A 16337-nucleotide genomic window follows, 5' to 3' on the forward strand; every position below is an offset into this window, starting at 1 on the left:
GTTCAGCAAAATGTGGGGAGCACCTGTTTGGGGAAGGCTGATCCAGGTCACCGATGCGATTACATTCCGAGGAAGGAATCAGAAGACTGACATAACAGTGAATGTTATACGTCATGAATGTAGAAATGGGACCGTGAAGGATCCTGTAACCTTGACAGGTGATCTCTCTCTCTCACACACACATGGGCTAAGTGCTAGCTTACCTCACCAGCACTGTGGCTGCGCTGCCTCGTCAAATGTTGCCGGTGGACCAATGCACTCGTTGGCCTGCTGCTCTGCAAAGGAAGCCGTGGGTCGATGAACGTCGTGGTGCGGGAATTGTGGTCGACAAAAAAAGCCTGGTAAAGAAGCAAGAGGAGACGAGCGGGAGGAAAGCATTTCATTACTTGCCAAAACCTCACTCTGATTCCTGTGGGTATTTCTGACTGCACCCCTTCCTGTGTTAAGCTGCACTTGTGAGCGGCAAAGCATTGGGTGGTTACAAGCGCAGGAAGTCTTATGTTCTAATGGCCATTAAGATCTTTAACTTTGTTACGCAACAAGGAACTCTTTGGGGGTGGGTGGGGGGGTGCTTTCTAACACGGGATTACCAGCACTACACAGGCTTTCGGTGCCCCAAAAACAGTTCCAATTCTCATGTGCACAGCAATTCACAAAAGTCAAGTGAAACGAACAGTGGGATTGCTTAAGAGGAGAAGACTTGAGCAACTAATCACAGAGAATGATGGTTCGTTCACAAACAGGAGCTGAGTGGGTGGAGGATGAGAACTCAGGGGTACCAAGAATGCATTAGGTAGGTGAGACAAAGTCAGATTTGATGGGCAATTTCACTTTCTCATCTTCCCGGCCCTGCTTTCAGCTCTCTGCATCAGTTTGCATTGCTTATAAAAGTCCTCGTGAAAATTCACCTGCATTTCAGTGTGAAATTTCTCGTAATATGCACGTTTGTATGCATTTCCCCCTAGTATATATGTTTTTACTTGGCACTTTTCCCTAATGCAATGCGTTTTTAATGTCATTTTCACCAATATATACATTCTTATGTCAGTATATGCCTGCATTGTCTGCATTACTTGCTCAGAGAACTCCACTGCAAATTTCAGAGAAGTATGAATTTTAATACTGTGTTTCAGGTTCTTGCGTTGCCTTGGAAAGTGCTCATTAAGTAGGTTCACCTTTAAATGCAAACCAAATTTCATTTCTCCCAGATCCCTACATGACAGGGAAGGCTCTGTTGTTGGGAGGGAATGAAACTGGGGTGGTGAGCAAGGAGGGCTGAATTTCACATATTCATTCAAAATAGCTGGTCAGATCTTCAAAGGTAGGTCTCTGTTTCACCTAATATCTGGGAGGAAGGACACAAAGTTATCTACTTTTTAAAGAAATAAATAAAAACCAACTTCAAAAAAAAGTATAAAAAAACAACCTCAACCAACTGCTTACTGTATAATTACAACCACAAATGGGTGAGTACACATGTGAAACATCTGATTAAGGACCATGGCACAATGTGATTGCAGGCTGAAGCATGCCAGCTGCAATCTGAGGAGGGCTATTCTAGGTAGGGCAGCTAAAACAACAACAACCAGACAAAATTCTGAGTAGCTGGAGAAGCAAAAGCAGATTTCAAAATACAGCACAACCCCGAACAGCTTTAGAAGCAGCAGCTGCATGAACCAGCTGCCTAAACCAGAAAAACCGTAGGCATGGCTAGGACTTGATCCTTTGCCAGGGAAGCAGCCAGTCATAAACCTCTTTACTTGGGAGTATGTCACGTTTTGACCCTAGAGGAACTTTATTTTGAGGTTAAGCATGCTTCGGATCACGGCCTTGCGAGACTTGCGCTATGCAGCTAAGAAGAAACCATTTCAAGAACCTCATAAAGGTAAAGGGACCCCTGACCATCAGGTCCAGTCATGACCGACTCTGGGGTTTCAGCGCTCATCTTGCTTTATTGGCCGAGGGAGCCTCCGGGTCATGTGGCCAGCATGACTAAGCCGCTTCTGGCGAACCAGAGCAGCGCACGGAAACACCATTTACCTTCCCACCAGAGCTGTACCTATTTATCTACTTGCACTCTGATGTGCTTTCGAACTGCTAGGTTGGCAGGAGCAGGGACCGAGCAACGGGAGCTCACCCCGTCGCGGGGATTCGAACCGCCGACCTTCTGATCGGCAAGTCCTAGGCTCTGTGGTTTAACCCACAGCGCCACCCGCGTCCCAAGAACCTGATACTTTACCCTTAATGATTCAGAGACAATGCCTGGCATCTACCCTGAAGGAATCAGAAACATTTGGCCCAAGAAAGCTCACACCGTAATTAACCTGTTAGTTATTAAGGTGCCACAATTCTAGTAGCTGTTATCTGGCATTTCTTTATCCACCCATACATACAGCACTGTCAGTGTACAAGACTCTGCAGAGTCCCATAGGCAAAATATAAACAGGTTCCTGTCCCTAAACAGCTTATAATGATCTACATTTGGAGAAACAACAAACAGTGGTGGGGAGGGAAAGCTCAATGCGTTGCAGGTACTTAAAGCTCAGATACAGCAGGAAATGAGGATTAAGAAATTAAGTCAAGAGCAGGGCTTTCCCCCCCAGAACCTCTCAGGTGGGCGCCATTGCCATTATAAGAGAACTAGGGAGGCAGCTTTCATGGTGAGTTCTGGCACCTCTTTTTCTAGAAAAATAGTGCTAGTAAAGGCTTTATGGATAAAGGTAGGTTTTTTGGAAAAATCTGAAGTTAACTGAAGAGCACTACACAAATCACGGGAAGGAATGTACCAAGTTAGCAATGCCCGTTCCGCCCTGTATCCATCGCAAGCAGACCTGATTCTATTCCACTGCAGTTTGGTTTCCATCCATGACTATGTCATGCTGGCAGAACTTTACGTATTGTTTGTCTTAACCATTGCCATTGTTTTTACATGATTTCATTCCATTTAATTCAATGTATTAATTACACATTTTTCCTGATGTTAATTCCTGCTGTGGTCAATTAAGAACACAACCCTTTCGGAGTCTGTTGGATCCTCACATCCAAAATCTTCCTGCTGTTATCATGGCAAGATAATACACCAGTTATCCTAATGAAACGCCATAGTGCTTCAGGAAAATACAACTCACTGAACGCCTAATGACTGCCCAAAGAGGGTTAAAACAAGATGTGCTTTTGTTGTTTGGATATTTTCCGCAGTGAACAATGGATGAATGCATGAACTTGAGATCAACATGTGAGCATTGCATGTTAAAAGCTTGAGGGACTCTGTTCAGGTTTTGCTTGTGATGGGTGCTGGTAGAGGTGGGGGGGTTAGACCCGGGCATTTGTGTCATCACCCCAATTAAACTGGAGTCTTTTCATTTAGATCCTGTCCAATCTAATTTGCTTTATGCACTCTGGCTTAACAGGTTTATGAATCAGCCTGCTTGATGTTTTGGCTTTTATCTAATTTAAACTTGTGCATTTGGAAGAAAGCTCTGGCCTCCCAAGGGCTAAAATTTTAATCAGATGAACCCTAAACCAAGCATATAACTTGAAAGACAAATTCAGATCAAGTCTGTCCTGCAGGGAAACTAATGTTTCCATATGAACAGTGTTGCATATGCACAATTCTGATTTCTTACACAGCAATTTAGCAAAGCACGCTGCACTCGTTTCCGCAACGCACTTAGACAAACAGGAAAAGATGCTTAAGGATTACACTAAATGAATGCAATCATATCTCGTTAAGCACAAGTGCTTTGAGGACAGCCGGTAGCAGTCTGCTACATAATGAAACTCAGGATCACTGCTTTGAAGCTTCATTAGAGAAAAGAAAAGCTACTGGAGCTTCAATGCCTTGGGCTAATCTGGACAATGGCACCACAGCTGGGAAGGGAGCTGAAGCACTCTAAAAAAAACCAACACCCAACAACCCAACAGCCTAATTTTATACCTACCACTGGCCAACCAGGCAAGGGTGTAGCCTAGATATTTATGGAACCTGGGCAGAGAAACAGGGTATTTTGGTTTGGAAAAAGCTTCACATTTTACCCAGATGGGCAATGTATCTGTTCAAATATACGTTTTTCTTTCTACAAAACTAAAAATACAGCATGCACAAGCACACACGCTATTGTGATACTAGCTAAGACAGCAAACAAGTGCATAGGGTAAGGGCTCAGGTTGCTACCTCAGCACCACTAGGCCACACTGCAGCTCTCCAAATCCCTCCAGCTGTTTTGGGACTACAACTCCCATCATCCCTAGCTAACAGGACCAGTGGTCAGGGATGATGGGAACTGTAATCCCAAAACAGCTGGAGGGCCAAGTTTGGCCATGCCTGCCCTAGGAGTTAGGGACATTTTCTTAGAACAAACATAAACAGACCTAACCACTAGCTTATGGCTCATCTGTGAAATTACAATACATTGGGCCGGATTCAACTATCTGGTCCAGCCAGCAAAAAACCAAGCAAGGACTTCTGCTAGCACAACGAAGCTTTCCTTTCTCTTCTGCTGCAACCCGCCCCCCCCCCCAAAAAAAAACCAATGTCCAGGGGGTGGGTATCAGGAGAACCCCTGGAACAGTGCACAGGGGAAGCAAGGACAAATCGTCTCAAGCAAGCATAAATGCTTGCGGTTGGAAGAGGAATCTTTTTGCCACTACAGTCATACCTTGGTTCTCGAACAGCTTAGTTGACGAACATATCAGCTCCCAAATGCCGAAAACCCGGAAGTAAGTGTTCCGGTTTGCGAACGTTTTTCGGAAGCCAAACGTCCAACGCGGCTTCCGCTTGAGTGCAGGAAGCTGCTGCAGCCGATCGGAAGCCACGCCTTGGTTTTCGAACGGTTTCGGGAGTCAAACAGACTTCTGGAACGGATTAAGTTTGAGAACCAAGGGATGACTGTACGTTTACTTCTTCTCTGTACGGCCCTTTTACTCTTCAGTGGTCTAAGTCAAATACGAATGGCTAAAAGGCCACTTTCTGAATGCACTGCCACCTGATGCACCAAAGACTTAACTCTCACCCTGCAAAGTGCCGGCTCAGCAAATCCTGTATCAGTTACCTGCTCTCTCTCCTTGGATCAGCAACTGGGGAGAGGGGCAGACAGCTCTCATCTTAGAATCATAGAATTGTATAGTTGGAAGGGGGCACGGGGGTCATCCAGTTCAACACCCTGCAATTAGGGAATCTTCCACCCAATGTGGGGCTTGAACCCTTGACCTTGAGAGTAAGAGTCTCATGCTCCACTGACTGTATCAAGGACAAGGCTGCTCAATGCCAGCTTTATGTGTTAGCTATCAGATCATAAGCCAACCAACACTCGAGTTTATTTTGATATGCTTTTTGCTACTACTACTACTACTATAGCAGGTATGGTCTCCTCCTGTATTTCAGTTTCAGTTTCCAGGCAGCAAGAAACAACACACAACTTGTGTTCATGTAATAAAATTGCAACAACAGCAATATTTTCTGCCAAGTTGCACTGTTAAAAAATAAATCTCTCAATGGCCCTGGGAGGGAAGGACAGACTTTGTCCATGAGCCACCAATTGGCCATCACTTTTCTACTGTAATTATGTCATAACGAAAACTCGAAACAACTCAGGGTACTTTCGCCATCAGCAAAACAGCTCAGTCATCTATGCGTGTATACAAGGACAGGAAGGTTGTGCAAGGGAAGGACTCGGTTGACACAACCCCTTCTGAGAAACCAGGAGCACGTCTCATCTCCAATCCTGAAATGAACTACATGAAACCATGTGCTCAAAGTGAACTGCTGTACACCACCAGTTGGGCTGCATGGAATTGTGGGTGTATGAGGGGATACTTGCATGAACTCAGTGGCGTTGCATCCTTCGCTGGCATGTGTACACACCATGCACCAGGCGGAATCAGGGGCTGGGTGCGGAGGGTAAACAAAACCTGCCACAACAGTCCAACCCTCGCCGCCGCCAGGTGGACATGGGGCACGGAGCGTTCACAGGGCCCCGCTGCGCTACCTGCCCGCCCGCCAGTGCAGGGAGGAGCCTGGCCAGCCGACGTGACCCATGGTGGGTGCATCCCCCGCAACATTGGCCAGGTGGCCATTCAGCAAGGGGGCCTGTGGCACAGTGGCACAGCCAGGCCAGGCTCTGGGGCCCAGAGACACACACACCCCACACACCCCCACAGGCAGGGCAGGGATCCCTGCATGGGGGTGCCTGGCGTGTGCCTCCTCAAAATCATGCTCCCAGGCCCCCCCGGCCATCCCCACACTATGCTAAAACAAGAGCCAATGTGCATATGTACATATGTAAATGAGCTCCTACAATGAACAGGCCCAGTATTTGTAAGACATTCAACTCCTGCCTTCCAATGTGGACTTAAAAAGGTAAAAGGTAAAGGTACCCCTGCTCATACGGGCCAGTCGTGTCCGACTCTGGGGTTGCGTGCTCATCTCGCTTAAGAGGCCGGGAGCCAGCGCTGTCTGAAGACACTTCTGGGTCACGTGGCCAGCGTGACGAAGCTGCAACTGGCAAGCCAGCACCAGCGCAGCGCACGGAAACGCCGTTTACCTTCCCGCTATAAAGCGGTACCTATTTATCTACTTGCACTTAGGGGTGCTTTCGAACTGCTAGGTGGGCAGGAAATGTGGACTTGGTGACTGTTTTTTCAAAACTTGATTCCTAAGGGAACTCCAAGCACATGGCTAAAGGAAAGAACTTTTCGTTTAAGGTCCCAAAACAAAGAGTTAGGGGGCTTAGGCCTGCGGCCTCAATGCAAGCAAAGCATTTTCTCAGCAGCTACAGCAAAAGCACTTTGGAGCTTATACTCCAAACTGTCCTGCCTTCTTTCTTTCTTTTTTCACCCTTTATACAGTCTTCCAGAGGCACTGTATCCCATCCCTAAGTAATGAAGGTTTTTTTTTAAAAAAAATGGGGCAGGAAAGCAGACGCCTCCTTGTTTCAGGGGAATACCCATGCTACTGCTCCTCCCTTCCTGCCCACAAAGGGAATTTTATCCATTTTAACTTGTGCGGTGAAAAGCAGAAGGAAGAGGGCAAATGATGTTTCCGTCCCTCCCTCGGCTCCAAACGCATTCCAAAGAGCTGAGTTACCCCAGACAGAAGGAATGCACAATAATAATAAGAAAAACCTTCGCTTTAAAAAGCAGAAAAAGCAACTTCTCCAGCACACGCTAGTGCTTATCGAGCATTGCAAAAGTGCAGCACCTCCCTCTACAGCAATGCCCAGCCACCTTTTGTTTTTAGTTGCCTTCTGCTTTATCTTATCGGGTACTTTGAAGTCTAAGCGGCACTCTCCGTCCCTTGCAGCACCATACATTAATCGTGAATTCATTTTCAAATAAAAAGGGGCGGCCGGCCCTTCCCCAAGGTCACCCAGCCACTGTTTCAGCGAAACTGAACTTCAAGCCAAATGTACAAAGTTGTTCTGGAATGCCCTAGGCCATATCAAATCTCTCTCCCAACCAAACACGGAGCAATTTCTGTTTCCTGAGCTAACAAAACCAACACAGCATTTTAAACCTTTCGCGCTAGTCATGCTTGTGCTATAAAAATTATCATCTGTCAGTGGCCAAGAAACTCAACTTCTGGGGGCCTCTTCCTAGCTGTTGGTCACCCTTGATAGATCTCAGCGTCTTTCATAAGACCGCAACACAGGAGCCTGTTCCGCTTCCTTTTCTAATGCGGGGTGAAGATAGCCACAAAATATGTGATCACTGCACAACTTCTAGTTTCTTCTGGATACGCTGTTGTGCTCAAGTGCACATGGGGAAACCAGCCATAGATGAAAAAGATAGAGGCTGCAAAGTCCTCTGCAAACCAGCAGCCCACATGTTAGTCATAGGTTTACAGTGGTACCTCTGATTACGTACTTAATACGTTCCGGAGGTCCGCTCTTAACCTGAAACTGTTCTTAACCTGAAGCACCACTTTAGCTAATGGGGCCTCCCGCTGCTGCCGTGCCACCGGAGCACGATTTCTGTTCTCATCCTGAAGCAAAGTTATTAATCCGAGGTACTATTTCTGGGTTAGCGGAGTCTGTAACCTGAAGCGTATGTAACCCCAGGTACCACTGTACAGGTTATCACCAACAAAAACCAAGAAGAGCATCTGTGATAGACCAGACCAAAGGTCTACCAATTCCAAAATCCTGCTTCTCACATCAATGAACAAGGTGCCTAGGAGAAGCCAACAAGGGAGGCATAATGGGCGAGTAACTTTCTCCTGCAGTAGCTCCCCAGCAACCGATAGTACTTAAGGATGCTCTCTCTCTCTCACCCCTAGAGTAAGGATGGGGTAAAATTGGATTCAGTTCACATTTGAAGGTAAATCAATCTAATCTGCACTTTCCAAAACATAACTGAAGCACAGGTATCCTTCAAAATTCACACTACTCTGAATTTTGCAAAGCAGCTATCCAGCCAAGTAATGTGTACAAAAATGAATTTACTGGGGTAAAGTGTATATAAAAATGCACGTGTTGGTGAAAATAACATACAAACATGCATTATACTGGGGGGGAATGCTTTTAAAATGTGTACATTTGTCAAAACCGCATAGAAAAAAACGTGTTCATTAGGAGAAATTCACACTAAAATACTTAAGAATTTCCATGAGGATTATTTTTTTTAATTTGCTACAGAAACCTGGAGGACTGAATTTAAGATTGGAAAAAATGAGAAATCAAGAGAACAGAAACTAGCAGATCCATTCATCCCTACCCCGGAGGTAGCAGGTAGCCATCCCTACTAGTAGTCACTGATAGCCTTAACCTCCGTGAATTTGTCTAATCTCCTTTGAACGCTGACACCAATTGGTGTCCCTTAGCTGCGGTATTGGAATAAAAATCACATTTACACTTTTGAAATTATTTTAAGTCCAACATGAGCTGTATTCCCATACATTGGCCTTATTTGTATGTCTTGCTCAACCGTAGTATAGTGTGACATAAATGATCCTGGGTGAGCCTTGGGCTCAAGTGCACTCTCTCTCCCCTCTCCTTCTGCATGGCCAGAAGGATGAGGATAAAAATCTTTGCTTCTGTGTTTCCTTACAGTTACACATTCTATCCAAACCAACAAACTGTTAATGTTACCTATAGTTTGTTTGAAACAAGCCAACTTGGTGTGGCTGAAATAAGAAGGAGCAAGGCAAGAAGAAGAAGAAGAAGAAGAAGAAGAAGAAGAAGAAGAAGAAGAAGAAGAAAAAGAAGAGGAGGAGGAGGAGGAGTTTGGATTTGCTATCCCACTTTATCACTACCCGAAGGAGTCTCAAAGCGGCTAACATTCTCCTTTCCCTTCCTCCCCCACAACAAACACTCTGTGAGGTGAGTGGGGCTGAGAGACTTCACAGAAGTGTGACTGGCCCAAGGTCACCCAGCAGCTGCATGTGGAGGAGCAGAGACGCGAACCCGGTTCACCAGATTACGAGTCCACCGCTCTTAACCACTACACCACACTGGCTCTCGAAGCTTACCTAGGATCACTTCATGGTTTAAACTAGGGCTGGAGAACCTGTGGCCCTCTAGATGTTGTTGAGACTCCAACTCCCATCAACCCCAACTAGCAAAGTCAACGGTTATGAATGATGGGAGTTGTAATCCAGCAACATCCGGACAGTTTCCCCATCTGATTTAAAAGTATAGTTTAGTGCAGGGATAGTAAACAGCTCCCATCAGGCACAGCCAATTAAGATGGTTAGTTGTCTTCCACAACATCTGGAGTGCCCCAATATTGTCTACCTCTGGGTTTAGCATGACACCCAAATGCTGCCATGGAAAGCTAGCATGTTAGGGAGAAGATCACTGAGAACGCAGCCAACTGGCATCATCATTCTCCTATTTGGGTGGAGGGTGGAAAGCGTGAATATCTGGCTTGGCCAGAGCAGCTTCCTCAATTTCATCAATATTCAGATGAAGAGAACAGAAGTCTAACGCTGGTTTAATTTACAAGCTAGTTTTTTCTTCCTTTTACCTTGCCCTGATGGTCGTGCTTCATTTCCCAGCCCCTCGGCAACTCAAGCTGCTTGTTGGCAAACATATTCAAGAAGCCCACCAAATCTCGATTATGCTGGTAGCGCTCGAAGTGGTGGGTATCCCGCCGGACTTTGGTGATCATGTGCTTCAGACACGTATTGTTTGTAAACATGCGGTAGGCACTCTGGACGGTGGGAGGGGAAGAAGAAACAAAAGACAATTATTTTCGGAAGCTAAGCGTTAGGCTTTGAATGTCTACGCAAGCCTCGGAAGGCTTGGATAAAGGGGGCCTTAAGAGTTTTATCATTCATCTTCTACAAGCAGCAATTCCTCCTGGGCTTGCTAGATGTACCGCTGGGTCATTTTAAAATTCACCTAGAGGCTTTCTAAAACCGTCATGTCAAGCACCAGGGGTTCAGGTACAACCTCAGTCAGACACATGGGAGACAAAAAATATAGTTTCTGTCTCTGAACCCATTAACAATTACAGTGGCACCTCGGGCTAAGAACTTAATTCTTTCCGGAGGTCCATTCTTAACCTGAAACTGTTCTTAACCTGAGGTACCACTTTAGCTAATGGAACCTCCTGCTGCCGCCGCGCTGCCGCCGTGTGATTTCTGTTCTCATCCTGAAGCAAAGTTCTTAACCCGAGGTACTATTTCTGGGTTAGCGGAGTCTGTAACCTGAAGCGTCTGTAACCTGAAGCATCTGTAACCCGAGGTACCACTGTACTGAAAATTGTTGTTATTTTATTTCAACATACAACAACATCATATGGATAAATAATGAAACACCCCACCCAAACACAGAAGCTGGCATTTAGGTTATTATTAATATCCCACTTAACGAATTAAAAAGTGGGACCCGCAACAAAATGTTGCAGTGTGGAGTGCACTCCTGTTCTGTGTTAATGTTTCGTGTTCCACCGAATACTTCTTTCAGGAAGCTCACTTCACTCTCTTGACCAGTTTTCAAATCCTTTCCCCGAAAGGCACTCAGCATCCTATGACCACTCACCATGGTCAGCCCTCACTGAGCTGTTTTGAGAAGGGAGGGATGTCTCCTTAGGGTTAAAAAATTCTATTCCTGTATCCTTTGGGGATCCCCAGAACACAGTAACGCCTGCCTCTTTTCTTTCAGTAACTGCATTTTTGTTAGGAAGAGGTCATAACTCTGCACTTTACAATAGTAAAGACTGAGAACGAAAAACAGTTGAAATGTCTTTTTCTCTACATTGATTCTTTCTCTGCCACCCTACCCTGATTAAACCCTTTCCCCCAACTGCCTTGGAACATTCCTGTCCATGAAATGAAGCTCTTCACCCAATTCCCAATGGCCTAGGATTTTACAATCATAAAGGCTTCTCTGAATGTGGTCTTAATTTCAATGTGGTCGGCTCTACAATCTCCAAAACTATTACAGTCACACCTTGTGTTGTTCCAGGTTTCACCGCACACACGCAGAAGCATTCAGCATGCTTTGCACACATGCAGAAGTGTTCTGCACGCTTCACTCATGCATAGAAGTGTTCTGTACGCTTTGCACATGTGCAGAAGCGCTCTATCATGCTCTGCGCTTGCGCAGAAGCGTCACGCTAGTTGCGGATTTTTTGGGGTGTGAATGGCACCCCGGAACGGATCGTGTCCGCAACTAGACGTACCACTGTATACAGTGTAAAATGCAGGGTGTTATCATAGAATCTTAGCCCAAACAGCAAACACCTTGGGATCTGTTTATACAAAAACCAAGGGAGTAAGTTACCACATGATTTCCATAGGCAGCTGCTAACTTATCTATTCCAGTTGGACCTGAGGATCTGGAACACCAAGGAGTGTTAGCGTTACACTGCAGTAATGGATATGGGTCATTTTGCTTATACTCCAGGAGAAACTGCTTTCATGGTGTTGCAAACTTCCCTCTTTGGGAATCCCACAAAAACCAGTGTGATAGGTGTGTGTTGCTGTGCAAAGGTCTCCTCTATCCTGTTAGTCTATTCTTTCCCCTCCTCACAACATTTTACAATACATAAGAAATACACAATATGATCACAACTTGATGCAAAAAATGCTTTTCATAATTGTTACCTTAGTGAAAATGGCTTATATATGTTATTATTATTTATTATTATGCATATCTCAGGGCGGTTCACAACGTAAAAATACAAGATAATAAACACAAAATGCTTAATAAAGAAACCAAGAACAAAAGCAATTAAAATAATTATCTTGCATACCAGGGGAGAGCAGGCTTCAGCCTTATGAAACCTGCTTTGAGTTTTTTACTATAACCCTGAACTCCACCAACTGGAGCCAGTGGCGAAAGACATTCACTTGCAGGATAAAGGACATGGTGTCTCTGAACAGCTGCTAAACCCAGGGATTTGTTCTGAATGCAGGAAATGAGCTGAGCTCACAGTTCTCCAACATAAAAACACGTTCCTGGTTATCCCAAGCTTTCCCAATTTCAGCAGTATAATGGGGGCGGAGGGGGTCTTTTTTGTTATTCTTGCTGCTATTGCTAGATAATGGGGAGTTTCTGGTCTACTGCAAACCACCCAGATGCCTACCAGTAGACCCCAATTCTGCCTAACCCAATATTGAGGGGGAGAGTGCTTATGTAGCCTAAATGTACCCACATGTTAGATGGAGCTATTGCCAGTCTCAGGAGGACCTTAAGAGAGACACCCACACCTCAAAAAGAATCCAGTGAAGACGGATTGTGTTCAGTGGGCATGGAACACTGACTCGCTGTTGTGGGTGGGAACTAGAATCCTGAATAGGGAGCACACCGCACTGCAACATTTTGTGGCAGCTCTTACCTGCCATCGCTCTCATAGTACTGGAAATGCAAACCCTCCACATCCCTGCAAGTATTTGTGTACAGATATACTTGCGCCAGCTACTCACAGGGTTAGAATGCAGCACTGTGAAGAATTCTGGGCTGATAAGGAATTTCACAGGGGGAGATTGTAGCAGTAGAGTAAGCCTGGATCTGGAGGTAGAATGAGGCAGCACATTCTCCCTTCGGAAATCTGACAAAGGGACATAGCCATGAATTAGTGCAAAGGCTTCAGCATCGTAAACAACAACAACAACAACAAATAAATAAATTTATTTATACCCTCCCCTCCCCAGCCAGGGCCGGGCTCAGGGCGGTTAACACCAAATATAAATTACAATAAAACGTAATGGGGGGGGGGACAAACAAACAAACAAACAAACAAAAACAGTTAATTAAAATACGGCTTAAAATACATCTTAAAATGTAGCCTCATTTTAGTAAGGTAAAGGTAAAGGTAAAGGTACCCCTGCCCATACGGGCCAGTCTTGCCAGACTCTAGGGTTGTGCGCTCATCTCACTCAATAGGCCGGGAGCCAGCGCTGTCCGCAGACACTTCCGGGTCACGTGGCCAGCGTGACAAGCTGCATCTGGCGAGCCAGCGCAGCACACGGAACGCTGTTTACCTTCCTGCTAGTAAGCGGTCCCTATTTATCTACTTGCACCCGGGGGTGCTTTAAAACTGCTAGGTTGGCAGGCGCTGGGACCGAACGACGGGAGTGCACCCCGCCGCGGGGATTCGAACCGCCGATCATGCGATCGGCAAGTCCTAGGCGCTGAGGTTTTACCCACAGCGCCACCCGCGTCCCCTCATTTTAGTAGTAGCCCATAAATCAAGTCCATAAAGGGAGGAAACATCAGATATTCACCTGAGCCAGGTATCCATGCTGGTCCTACATGGGCCAGCAAAAAAAAAAAAACACAAGGGAAAATTTATACCAAATCCCATATAAGGGGTCAGAGTGAGTCTAAGCCGAAGGCCTGGTGGAACAGCTCCGTCTTGCAGGCCCCGCGGAAGGATGTCAAATCCCGCAGGGCCCTGGTCTCTTGTGACAGAGCTTTCCACCAAGTTGGGGCCAGTGCTGAAAAGGCCCTGGCCCTAGTTGAGCCCAATCTAACCTCCTTGAGGCTCAGGGCCTCCAAAGTGTTGTTGTTTAAGGACCTTAAGGTCCTCCAAGGGGCATACCAATAATTAGCTGTTGTTCTTCCTTTATCTTTGTTATAGAATACTCTTTTCTCGTTCATACTTAACTGTAACAGTTTTGAAATTAAATAGACAACCGAAAGAATGCTTGTTGGATCCTTATTTCAGGTGAGTAATGAACACCAGCCGGTCTATAACAATCAGACCTTGGGGGCGGGGAAACAATCAGATTTTGAAACACTAATGTTTTCCCTGTACTTTACAAGTCTGCTTTTTACTTACTATTGAAAATGCATAAACACAATTTTTAAAAAACCAGGTCTGGTTTTTAACACGTGAGAGTGTATTATATATTATAATAATAGGGTTTATTATTATTATTATTATTATTATTATTATTATTATTATTATTATTATAGAACCCAACCATAAGCAACTGGGTGGAACTGTATTAAGCTTAAAAATGGGGGTGAGTGGTAAAATGAGGATATTCCAGCTGGAAAGAAAGAGGAGAGGAGAGGAAGGGGCAGGAGTTAAGGGAGAATAGAAGTGATAAAAATTTACCAAGTTCTTATCAACCCAATGAATTCAGTACAGGCCATTGCAAAGCTGAAATCAACTTAACCAGCTGCAGTTTACACCACTATATATATTATACTTTTAAAGAAATGTGGATAGCCACTACAGCAAGGTGTGGTTGCATGAGGTGGAAAAGCAGGTTTTGCTGCTGACATTTATTATGCCAAAAAAAAAAAAAAAAAGTAAGTAAATGAACCCACGGAGATGGAAATCCAGGATTAACGTCACAAGCTTTTGCTATGGCTCTTTGGGTGAGCCACACTTTTTGTCCTTTTGACCTCACATGCCTGCTACAAAATGAATCACTTAAACGGGTGCATTTATTTCAAATGCACCTTTTTTATGTAGAATTGGTATTGTTTGCAGCACAAGGTTTGCAAAACTGAACTGCCTTTGTATTACTGTGTCGCGGTAAAGAATGTTTTAGGCTGTGCATGAGCAGAAAAGAACCTAGGCAAGCCTTGCGACTCACACATTCCCTATTCCCCTCTTCCTATGCAGCCAAGTATCAGGAATTAGGAAGCTCTTGCTTTGTTTTAACTGCAGTTCGTCATGTCTTCTACCATTGTTTTATTGGTAAATTTGCTATGATGTTTTTGAGTTTGATGTACTATGCACTGTCTAGAAGCAGGGATCACCAACCCGGTGCTGGTGGACAACCTGCTACTTGTGGAGTCTTCCAGCGGTGCCCAAAGGCCGATGCCCCAAACTGTGAGGTTTCTTTCTTTCTTTCTTTTTAAAAAGAAAGAATCTAGCACTCCTAGAAAGAACGTTATGGGGCGAAATGTGCAAGTACCGTCTTTTTTTGTGTATAACACGCCCCCGTGTATGACGCCCCCTGTTTCTGGGGACTCCAAATTAAGAAGATGGGGGGAGGTTGTATACGTGTATAAGACGACCTCCAATTTTAAACATATTTTTAAAAGAAAAAAACCCTAGTCTTATACACAGAAAAATACGGTATCTTCCGAGAGATTTCTGTGAAATGGGAGTGATGTGGCTATATTTTTCCTGGTTCTGAGATATGCATCCTGTTGTGATTGGACAGCAACTCATGTGTGTGTGTGTGTGTGTGTGTGTGTGTGTGTGTGTTGTGTGATATCCATAATCAGGCCAGCAGGAAATAGCCAACTTCCCACGTTAACCAGAAGGCTGGGGCTCCAATGCTGTGTTATACCACGCCCCTTCCACAGCAACCATTTTGTGACTGGCAACCACGACACTTTCTCAAAAGTGCCCACTGGTTCAGTTGGTGGTCCCTGGCCTGGAGAACACCGTTGGGACAGGTGGCATAGAAGCATAATGAAATCTAAAAAAACCAACTAAGGAGAAGTGTGGCACTAAATGGGGCCTTACCTGCATTAGGTTGCTGGAAGTCTGCATCCTCTCCAGCCCCATCCATAGGATTTGGGTGCTCCTCCGGTCTGTCATTAGTCATTGTCCGTCGAATGCTCTGGTACCTGAAGTTCCAAGACTGGTATTATGTATGGTACCCAATAAATACATCAGAGACACCGGCACACTCAACACACTGATACACAGCCGAAACCAGAAGTCAAATCGTTAAATGGCTTTCCCTCAGGCTTTAGGGATCAGGCCTGGGGTTGGGGGTGCAGGGAGTAGCCCAGCACAATTCCTTTTTTTCTTCTTTTTCTTTTTAACTTGAGAACTTCTTCATGACATGATCCTAGCCTATCAGGAATCAAGTAGTGAACAAGTTGACATCAAAGATCCACATAGCCAACTGTGATTTAGCTACATGACATCATCGCCATCAAGGGCAAAAGCAGCTCATCAAGGACACACTCACT

General features: G+C 45.1%; 1 protein-coding gene across 5 annotated transcripts in view; it reads right to left on the reverse strand.

Annotated features, from left to right (window-relative positions):
* The window catches only part of HECW2 (HECT, C2 and WW domain containing E3 ubiquitin protein ligase 2), a 188776-nt gene that overhangs the window by 53056 nt on the left and 119383 nt on the right, over nucleotides 1–16337 (reverse strand). For all 5 annotated transcript variants that reach the window (XM_028750866.2, XM_077917435.1, XM_077917437.1 and 2 more), the window contains 4 exons: nucleotides 15883–15986; nucleotides 12872–12996; nucleotides 9964–10149; nucleotides 204–338 (listed from right to left, as the gene is read on the reverse strand). In XM_028750866.2, the coding sequence (XP_028606699.2) occupies nucleotides 204–338; nucleotides 9964–10149; nucleotides 12872–12996; nucleotides 15883–15986 (550 nt within the window). The remainder of the gene's footprint in view (nucleotides 1–203; nucleotides 339–9963; nucleotides 10150–12871; nucleotides 12997–15882; nucleotides 15987–16337) is intronic.

Source organism: Podarcis muralis, chromosome 1, assembly GCF_964188315.1.
Source record: "Podarcis muralis chromosome 1, rPodMur119.hap1.1, whole genome shotgun sequence".
Taxonomy (NCBI): domain Eukaryota; kingdom Metazoa; phylum Chordata; class Lepidosauria; order Squamata; family Lacertidae; genus Podarcis; species Podarcis muralis.